General features: G+C 38.0%; 1 protein-coding gene across 1 annotated transcript; it reads right to left on the reverse strand.

The window, feature by feature from the left end:
• Positions 1–109: 109 nt before the first annotated feature.
• Positions 110–10,057, reverse strand: fbp2 (fructose-1,6-bisphosphatase 2). Its single transcript, XM_023820647.2, has 7 exons — positions 9,785–10,057; positions 8,216–8,378; positions 4,715–4,807; positions 3,970–4,110; positions 3,576–3,713; positions 1,464–1,583; positions 110–353 (listed from the first exon to the last, which is right to left on the reverse strand). Exons 1-7 carry the CDS (start codon positions 9,955–9,957, stop codon positions 165–167), a joined length of 1,017 nt encoding a protein of 338 aa, XP_023676415.1. The 5' UTR covers positions 9,958–10,057; the 3' UTR covers positions 110–164.
• Positions 10,058–11,238: the final 1,181 nt, after the last annotated feature.

Raw genomic sequence — 11,238 nt, forward strand, 5'->3', positions numbered from 1 at the left:
GCATATAATTGAGAAATGCGTGTGGGATGTGGCAAGGCAACGCTTCAGTCACTAGTGCTAACTCACAGAGCCCATGTTTATTGAAATCAAGACAAATCATATGCAGGCCTTATTCACCTATTCTGTTTTTATTATACATCGTAATAGTTTAGTTACTGTCAAAGCTATTTTTGGTGCTTCTTGACAAAGGAGAGGTACTCCTCCACATCATCCGGGGAGCCAGCAACAAATGGGACGCGCTGGTGAAGTGCCTCTGGCTTGACTGCCAGTACTCTCTGTGTGCCGGTGGTGGCCACGCCCCCAGCTTGCTCTATAATGAAGGCTATGGGGTTGCACTCATACAGGAGCCTTAGCTGCAGATCAGACACAAAGAATATTGTTAATATAGTCTTTGGAAACTAAACAAAAAACCCAGCAATTTATTTTTAAAACAAGAATTAATGCCTTGCTGATTTTTCTCCGGTTGAAATTACATTTTGGATTTTAACGCCAAAGAAACAGAAGGAGGTCATCATGCAGCTTTTAAAAGCCACATACCAGGTAGCCGTTTACCAAGATAGGAAGGATAGCAAGAACACATAGTGACCTTAAAGCAGAGACTGAATGAAAATACAGTGACATTCGCACATTTAAAATACTAAATCGAGCACAAGTAATTATGAAATCAGTTACAGCATGACTGTGCCCCGAAGCACAAAACAAGCTCCATAAAGACATGACTGGGTGAGTTTGGTGTGGAAGAACTTGACTGGCCTGCACAGAACCCTGAGCTCCACCCCATCGAACATCTTTAGGATGAACTAGAATGGAGATTGAATGGAGCCAGGCCTTCACATCCAACATCAGTGCCTGAGCTCAGAAATGCTCTTCTGGACAAATGGGCAAAAAGGTCCAAAAGAAACACTGCAAACTCCCAGAAGAGTGGCAGATGTTATTGCTGCAAAGGGGAGACCAACTCTATATGGACGCCTATGGATTTAGAATGGGATGTCATAAAAATTCCTGTAGGTGTAATGGCCAGGTGCCCCAATACTTGTCCATATAGTGTATAATTGCAGGATCATCATAAAACTAAAGGAATTTCTTTTTGTAATATTAGCTCCGTAGGGGAGAGCCCCACATGGCATGCGGTATTCATTAGCTAAGGTTATTTAAGAACTGCCATATAGTTGAACATTACTACCCTTCATCCAAACAGCTGTTTAGATTGTAGGAAGAAACCAGAGTACCAGGAAAATATGAACACCTAGCCATCCCAGAAAGCATAGTGCATGAGGCAGAGAATACCTCGAAAGAGATATCACTGATACCAGTCCATCACAGGGCACAAACACACATGGCACTTTACACTTTAGACATGCCAATATGCACAACATTGTAACTTCAGGAGAAAACTCACAAAACACACAGCGCTATTACAGTTTTTTTACTTTAGTTTTAAAAAAGTATGAAAAATGAACAACCTTTCCTTTTGGGCTTTTCTCATTGGCAGGATACATGAAGATGCCTCCATATGCAATGGTGCGGTGAATATCAGCAACCATGGACCCTACATATCTGGCGCCATATGGTGCACTACCATCCTAGGGGAAAAGGAATATTGATTCATTCACAATGCAGTCAGATACTATGGGCAAGTTAGGGGTCTATTTTGGACTGTGGTGGGAAACTACTTCAATGACACCTGGCTCCTTAGCAAGGCACATATTGCAAACAGAGAAGCGGTGGGATTAAAACCCCCAGCCCTGAAGGTGTGAGACAGTGCCACCCCCTGAGCCTGCATTTTTAAAAAGGCAATTTACTCTTGAGTTTAAAAATCAGACCAAAATATGCATCACTCACAGAATTAACTAGTCTTTCCTGCTCTGAGAATCTTCACTATACTAGATAAAAAGCATGAATAAACAATTGAGGCACTTATTGTCACATCTTAGGTTATACATATCTAATTAACTAGATGTGTTGGACATTCACTAATTCATAGGCATTCAGATTAACAATTCCTACATCTACAAGGGCTATATGAATATTCAACCACAGATAACGTAATATTCTTACAAAAACTGAAGCATCTTAAATGCTTGTTAACACAAAAAACCTACTTCTTCTTCAGTGATGTGGCTGTAACTGAATGCATATAGCACACATACAGGTTTGAATTAAAATGGCTAAGGTACATGATCCTTGTAATTTTCAATGGGGTGTAACTGTTGGTGTCAGGCATGGTCAATCCATCTCATAAACAGCCACCTACATACGATTTTTACACATACAGATGCTCCTCTACTTACGAACTTTCAACTTATGAACTTTCAGACATATGAACGAAGAGGACTGCAAGTCCAAATTGTGTTCCTTGGGCTCCAGTTTCCTGTCCGCAAACATTTTTTTTTCGTGCGCGCCAATTCCATCTAGTATGACTTCTGGCCGCTACTCCCGCCGCGCAGCAGCGTAGCGTGCGTACTCCCAGCATCCTAGTTCTTTGTACTTGCGTATACCCTTAAAATGATGTTGAATAAAGACTTACGAACATTTCAAGTTACGAACGGCCATTCGTAAGTAGGGGAGCGTCTGTATAGACATCCAGCCAGTGCCACTGCTGTCAGTGAAAACACCTTTTTAATTATAGAGATCAGAAATGAAGGGCAGACATGTTAAAGGTAACAGTAAGACCACAATTGCAACAGTGTGCAGAAAAGCTTGTCTGAGAGCTCTACCTGTGAAGTGTGGCAAGTGGGACCTAAGGTCTACCTTAAAATGCCACTGAGCGTATCTGCACAAAAGTTAGGTTTGAGCTCCCCCCTTTGGAGACAAGGATCTTAGTTTGTGTGATCTGTAACCTGATTGGACACATTCCACTATATCCGAATAGAACTCTCTCCGTAAAATAAAAGATTTGTTGTGTTTTTCTATTTTAATTTGGCATTTGTATTAAATATCTATAAATGTTTGGAAGTCATGGGCAGCTGAGATGATTCCCAGCCCTTGTGTCTGGATAAGATTTTAAACCCTTTGTACTGTACCATTGCAAAGGCAGTTTAGGTGTAGTTTTTGGCATTGGTCAAAAGAAAGAACATGAAATGTTGGTGTTTAGGCATCCCTTCTGCAGGTATGAAAAGTACCAGTTTCAAGTGGAAAACATGATGTTTAAAATACGAACAAATGAACATTGCTGAGGAAATGTCGTACCCACAGCCTTAGACAAGGGTTAGTATAAGTACAAAATTTAACCGCATTATATATTCTTTCATTTTTTTAAAAACAATATTTTACTAAAAACAAGAGTTTCACAGCACTGAAACACCTAGATACCTAGTATAAATAAAATGCCAAAAAAATCACTTAATCATTCCTCTCCAGCAATAATTTCTAGATTTTAACTACACATAACATTATATGCATGTACTGATAACTATTTCTCATATAACTCATCCCTAGCAAAAGATAAGTTTTTAGCAAGAGAACTTTTTTTTCCCCAGATGGGTTACCATATGCTGCTTTATGTAATAGAGGCAAAAACATAAAATAGATTTCTAAAGTAGCTAAAAACATGCAAATCTGAATGTATGACGTACCTCGGGATACTTCTTCCACTTAACATACTCATTCACAGCGGAATCGAAGTACTTGGCGTAACCTTCATTAATACTATAGATTTTCCCCTTTTTTTTGATCTTCACATTTCTCTCTGTGAGAATGAACTCACCCACTGCCTGAAAAAAATGTAAAATTATAATGAACAAAATGGATCAATTTAAAATAAAATGTATCTAAATGAGAGATTCCATAACGGTGGAATAATTTTCAAACCAATTACTTTGTGTGTTGCTATTGCAGTGCGTGCAAGGTTAATAGTCGACAGTACTATGTTGTCTTATTAACTTGCTCTGTAGCAGGTAAATGGCTAATGAAAAACATTTGGTTTTACAGAAGCCTTATTCAGATAAAGGCTTTTGTTTGAATACTTACTGGATCTAATGAGAAAAAGTTAAGTCCAGCACCCATGCTGAGGGCCACCAGTGTGGCACTTCCATACAGTGCATAGCCTGCACAGACAATCTGGGAACCTGGCTGCAAGGCGTCTTCCTCAGTCGGTTCACCGTCTGTAATCTGTGTGTACATATACGACACATTTCAGCTTAACACAAAGCACAATGTGCTGTAAGTTTTACAATAGAGAGAACATGCTAAAGTATTCCTGCAATAGAAAATTTTAATTTAAATAGTTCCTTTGTTGCCACTTAAAATCACATTGGGCTACCTAATTTGTCAGGGACAAATTATACTTAATTTTTTTATATAATTAAATTGCTACCCTGGTACAGAAAACTGAAAGTTGAGGTCACCGGCAGAGTCTGTAAACTGTAATGTGTAATGTGTATATTATGAGGCAGTTTTGTGGTTGTGATTGCCAGGGTTTTAAACATTAATTGATAAATTAATGTGAATTAATTGTAATTTTAAAAACAACAAAATAATATTGCTTGAGATTCAAAAATTGACATTTCAAAGCATTTACTATTATTGATGTTGTTGCTATGGATGCATCTGCGAGTAGTGCAATACCAACCTAAGTGTATGAAAATTAGAACAGAACTTGCAGTTCATTACAGTACTGAGCTTCATGTTACTGAGAAAGTATATTTACTGATTAAAATTCAACAACTTTGAAATGTTTCAATATTCCTTTAAATTTTTTGTAAGAAACACTTACCCTTTTGTAGACTGCGAAAATGGTGCCTATTGATGCCAGACAGTCAATGTTGGATGAACCGTCCAGAGGATCAAAACAAACAATGTATTTACCCTGTGTTTAGGAAAATATTGTTAAAAAATATCATTATACTATTATGATATTACAAAGTATGATTTCACAGACCTATCAAACTTTTAAATGTGCATGTGTGTGTGTGTGTATACATATACAGTATACAGTACATATATATAAAGGGAATATTTCAAAGGGGGTGATGCTTTTCTATGCCCAATGTGTGCGAAATATTCCCCTTTTTTTGCTTTACAACCTTAAATTAAAACCCACAAACCAATATTTTTTCCCAGCTTTTCTTACTCAATGCAATTTATGACATCCAAGTGAAAGATATCACAGCTACAGTTCAGAAAAATTATTAAAAATCAAAAACAAGAAGTACTGAGATTAATAAAGGATCGCCCCCCTCCTAAACAGTATTTGTAAACTCAATCAGCTGTAAGTAATCACCATTTCCACTGCAGACCATGGATACTGGCTTCCACCTGTCATCAACTGTAATCAGAGTGATTAGTGAAGCATAAAAACGGCTGTTCCTGGAGCACTCCCTCACTTGGTAGTGCAACTGACAGCAAACAACTGACTGTGGGTGGCAAGCCACTGTCAAAAGATCTCAGGGATAGAGTTGTGGACAGACATAAGGCAGGAGATGGATACAAAAAATCTCCAAGGCTTTATCAATCCCAAGCAGCACAGTAAAGTCCATAATAAAGAAGTAGCAAGTGTTTGATACTACCAGGACCCTCCCTGGATCCGGCCGTCCCTCCAAACTGAATGGAAGAGCAAGGAGGAAAGTGGTAAGAGAGGCTATCAAGAGTCCAATGGCCACTTTGAAGGAGTTACAGGATTTTATGGCAAAGTGTGGTCATGGTGTGCTTGTGACAACAATTTCACAAGTGCTCCACAATTGTGGCTTGTTTGGGAGGGTTGCAAGGAAAAAGCCACTTCTCAAGAAAAGCCACATTAAGGCTCGTTTGAGCTTTGCTAGAATGTACCTTGAAGATTCTGATGCCAAGTGGAAAAAGGTCTTAGTTCGATTTTGGTCTAATCTGACCATATTTGGCCTCAATACCAAACGGAACAGCTGGCGGAAGTCCAATGCTGCTCACCAACCACAACACACCGTACCTACAGTAAAGCATGGAGGTGACAGTACCCTTCTGTGGGGGTGTTTCTCTGCCGCAGGGCCTGGGGCTCTGGTTAGGGTAGAAGGAAAAATGGATGGGGCAAAATACCGTCAAATTCTTGAGGAAAACCTGCTACCCTCCGCCAGAAAGTTGATGGGCACCTTTCAACACGACAACGACCTGAAGCACACAGCAAAATTGACCACTCAGTGGCTGAAAGAGAAAACTGTGAATGTCCTCCTGTGGCCCAGTCAGAGCCCAGACCTAAACCCCATTGAAAATCAGTGGAAATAATTGAAGATAGCAGTCTACCAATGCTCACCGTCCAATTTGACCGAACTTGATCAGTTCTGTACAGAAGAGTGGGCAAATATTACTCAACCTAGATGTGCAAGGTTGATAGAGAAGCATCCCAACAGACTCACGGCTGTCATTAAAGCAAAAGGTGGTTCAAAAAAATATTGACATTGGGAGGTGATCCTTTATTAATCTCAGTATATCATGTTTTTGATTTTTAATTTTTTTTTCTGAACTGTAGCTGTGGTATCTTTCACTTGGATGTTATAGGTTGCATTGAGTAAGTGAAGCTGGGAAGAAATATTTTTTGTGAGTGTTTTCATTTAAGGCTGAAAAGCAAAAAATGGGAATATTTCGAAGGGGGTGATTCTTTTCTATACCCACTGTGTTTGTGTGTGTGTATGTGTGTGTGTGTGTGTGTGTGTATATATATATATATATATATATATATATACACACATATGGCAAGCCAAACAGGAAATATTTAATCATCTTTGATATATATGGAATGAAACCCGATATATATGGAATGAAACCTGATATATATGGAATGAAACTCGGAATATATGGAATGAAACCTGATATATATGGAATGAAACTCGGAATATATGGAATGAAAGTCGATATATATATAATGAAAACCGATATATATGGAATGAAACCCGATATATATATAAGGAATGAATGTCGATATATATATAATGAAACTCGGAATAAATTGAATGAAAGCCGATATATATACAATGAAACTCGGAATATATGGAATGAAACCCGATATATATGGAATGAAACCTGATATATATACAATGAAACTCGGAATATATGGAATGAAAGCCGATATATATGGAATGAAACCTGATATATATACAATGAAACTCGGAATATATGGAATGAATGTCGATATATATACACAATGAAACCTGATATATATGGAATGAAAGCTGATATATATACAATGAAACCCGGAATATATGGAATGAAAGCTAATGGTATCGCCCTTGGTGAACAGATCGAGTGAACGCTGAAAACTGCCTAAAAAGTTTTTTTTTTTTTTTAATTATCTTTGTCGTTTATATGATGAACAATTTCTATCTTTACACCGAATGTCTGTAAAATTTACATTTTACATAAGTTTTTCAGCAGTATATTGAATTTCACTACCTAAATAGTGTAAAAGACAACCAGGGCCCCTTATTGTTCATTGGTACTTCCTGCAGAAGTGACATCATTATTATTTCTGTTAATGACATCAGGTTCATTTTACAGACTGCTTTGAGTGCGTGAGACATCATTCAAAGTCATTGATACTCTGCCACCTCATATAATGATAGTCTCTGCTCTTTATGAGCCGCAGAGTTCACAAATTAAGCACTGGTAGAAACTGACGTTAAGAAGCAATACCGGCACCTAATATGTTTGAGTCAGATAGTTACTGGTGCTGCATTTTTTTTACAATATCATCATATGTGTATCATTAAAACAATTTTGGCATTTCATTTTTTAAATACCACGGTTATTGTCAACACCAGTTTATTGTGACACCCCTAAAAGACACACACACACACACACACATATTTATGTGTGTGTGTTTGTGTATAATATCCATTAATTTACTTGTTTTTTTTGTGGTACTATACTTTTACATATGTGGCTGGGAACCTTTCAGAAATGCTTCATATATTGCAAAACTGAATGATTCTCTTTTTATAGGCATCTTAACTTAAGTGTGTACGTACTCTCCCAAATAAAACATTATTCATCATTGTTATATGTGCATTAAGAAAAGTATTAAAATGCACAGACCAGAGTCAGAAACACTATAGACCTCAATGGCAATCCATAATCATACTCTGACCAGACACATGCATTTGCATTTTCTACACACACTGCATGCCCTGTGATAGCCTGTGATAACCCTAAGTATCTTATGCTTTACAGATCAATATGACACAAAATATGTTTATTAAAAATAAACAGATGGATGTGATGCATCTAGTGAACGGAAAAGTCCATAACGTACTCTCTTTTCAGCTGGAATGATTATGACATCTTTGTTTTCCTCAGAGACCAGCAGGCAGGTGCTATAAGATGCACGAAGCATGTTGACAACCAGATCATTGGACAGGACATCCAGCTTCTTCACATCATCTCCTGTAACATTCACTGTGCCGGCAATTCCTTGCCTTGAGCAGTAATAAGAACAGCGTTAGCAATCACAAAGCCACATCATGCAGCAAACTTAAGGTAAACATCTTTAGTTTATAATTATGTACTTATTTGATATGATTTTTTAAAATTCAATGGTATTTTTGATGGTATTTTAAAAAGCAAGTCTCAGGCCTTCTTCCTATATTCATATAATCAAACAATACTGGAATCATTCGTTAAAGGTATATTTTATTTTTGTAATTTTTTTTTCCATAAATTGTTGTGATGGTACATGCAGGTAGGTGTGGAAGTTGCAGTTCTATTCCCATATAATCATTGCACTAGTTGCCCGCATTTGAACCTACATACTGTGAGAAAACAAATGATTGAACCACATAAGCAGCTTTTTACCCATCTTTCACTGTTTTGGATAAATTCCCAGGCAGATTGGGGGTAGACACATTTAAATAGCTGCCTACTGTAAATGACTTTTTGATATAGTTGTCAATTAAATTTTATACTTTTATTGCACAAGGTTCTTGGAAAAAAACTTTCATAATGGCAAACGTGAAATACACTAAAATTTCCACCTTACCATGCTAGGCTTACAGCTAGTTAGCATTTCTCGACTCGACCGGCGAGAAGGAAATACATTGTTTCCTGCTTTTTTTCTTTGATGGGAACGACCAAATCTGAGGACCGTGCAGCTTTGCTGAAGAAGTTTAATGAGAAGGGCTCTCAGTATTTCATTTTCCTGTTGAGCACCAGAGCTGGAGGTCTAGGCTTAAACCTCCAGGCTGCTGCACTGTGGTGATCTTTGACAGTGACTGGAATCCACACCAGGTTGGTTTTCAAAACTACTATGATCTTATGAGTATTTTCCAAAAAAAACTGCTGGGGGGTTGGGTTTTTTTAATGAAATTACCGCAGTACACCCAAAACACCATAAATATCGCAAAGTGCAGTATTACCATAATACAGACCACACCTACCCAGCACTGCCCACCCCCCGGTTGTCCCTCTTGCACCTCTCTAAAATCAATATGTGCAAATGTTACAAACCAATAACAATGTGTTATGACTTTAAAATTACTGCTATGCATTAACACATTAACTTTTCAAGCCTTATTTTTTTATATTCCAAACAAATAAAACAAGGCTCATTTTTGACAATTGAGCAAACACAGTAGAGTTCCAAAATACTCCAGAGCAATCCCCATTTGTTGCATGGTGGGAGATTTCCATTGGCTGACACACTGTTGCAGTAAACATTACTAAACAAGCTACAATGTCTAATGAGACAACTTCCCTACGCTACATGTAATTCTCTGCTTCTCCTTCTTTTCAGTAAGTATATTATATTATATAAAAAAACAAGTTGACTTGAGAACACACCCCTTGACACAGACTCCGCAGACAGTTTTGAAATAGCTGGACTTACAGGTGAGCAAGGCCCGCTTTTCTGACGGCAGATGAAATGGCTTTAATGGCCGTCAACATGGAATTTATCAGCTGGGTCAGCTCTCCAGTAGCTCCCTTTGCCTGTCGACCAGTCTCCATTACAAAGCGGGTTAGGGTCCACACATCCACATCAAAGGCTGATTGATCTGACATCTTGGTGTAGTTGTTCTTTCACAAGTTCAGTTGCTCAGTTGTGGGATTATGAAAGGCAGAAGTGAGTGCAGCTCCACAGAAGCAGAAGGCCAGTGCTATATTTGAATGCTGGAGGTGTCAAATGTCAAATATGCCCCAGTCATCTTGTTATGCAAATCAGCAAAACATTTTAACATTTAATTAGATAGGTTTTTGAACTAAAAATATTTTTCTCTTTTTCACTACGTGTCTTATTTTATGTCAGTATGTCAGTTATGGCATGGTTGTGCATGGTTGACCATACAAATTAAAATGCATAGTATTTCATCTTGTTTTGGATACATGGAAAAGTACCCTAGGGAACGTGTGTTATTGTTGAGACGCCTCCAGTGAGTTGCTTTTCTGCATCGTAGGAGCACTGCCTGAGTTTTCAAACACCAAACAGTTCTCAAGTTTCAATGGACAAATTTACACTCCACCTGACCTTTCACTTAAAGGCACCTACCTCTAGATATAGTATCTTGAACTTTGATCTACGCTGCCTCTGCTGAAACAGAAATCATTTTAAATACTGTAATAAGAAAGGGTGAATTTAATATGTGTTCAAAATAAGGTTATTATTTAAGAAGAGGCAACATTGCATAAAATCACACAAAGCATTTTTTTCTTGCTTTTTCAAAATTCTATCTAGGTTACAAAGCCAGATTATTGATAAATACTGATGTTATAATATTGTGGAATACAATGAATGAGCTCATGAAAATTCATAACTGAAGCAACAAAAATGTTATTGCGATTTACTTAATAGTATCTGGTTCTATGCCAGTCATGCAATATACCTTATGATAAGGTCTCTGTCAAAAAAACAACATTCATTTAACAACTGTGATGATTTTAGGGAATGATCTCCATCCTCTGAGATGGGCTGGCCCCCCATCCACGGTTGTTCCCCGGCTTGTGCCCGTTGCTTCTGGGATAGGCTCCGGACCCCCCGCGACCCAGTAGGATAAGCGGGTTGGACAATGGATGGATGGATGGATGGATGGATCTCCATCCTTTAGTGTTCTCAAAGAATATGGCAAACAAACCCAGAAGTCAGACATGTGATCTTAAATAGCAGACTGAATGTTTTCCTAGTTCTAATGACCCAGGATGTCTATAATGGGACATCCTATACCAATAAGGGACGTATAATCAGTCTATAATAAGGTAATTCTGACCATGCAATGCCTTGTCAGATTAGACTACAGTAATGGTCTGGGAGATTTTACTATTACGATGTGTAAGTGAGTGAAAGTGGTC

This window comes from Paramormyrops kingsleyae, chromosome 2 (genome assembly GCF_048594095.1).
Source record: "Paramormyrops kingsleyae isolate MSU_618 chromosome 2, PKINGS_0.4, whole genome shotgun sequence".
NCBI classification, from domain to species: Eukaryota; Metazoa; Chordata; class Actinopteri; order Osteoglossiformes; family Mormyridae; genus Paramormyrops; species Paramormyrops kingsleyae.

Bases quoted from the DNA above. Each gene is read 5' to 3' on its own strand.
- fbp2 (XM_023820647.2), bottom strand. From the start codon at position 9,957: ATGTCAGATCAATCAGCCTTTGATGTGGATGTGTGGACCCTAACCCGC. The intron at 4,808-8,215 runs GTACGTTATGGA...TCCTAAACACAG, and splicing joins TCATTCCAGCTGAAAAGAGA to GGTAAATACATTGTTTGTTT. The intron at 354-1,463 runs GTTGTTCATTTT...TCTGATCTGCAG, and splicing joins AGAAAAGCCCAAAAGGAAAG to CTAAGGCTCCTGTATGAGTG.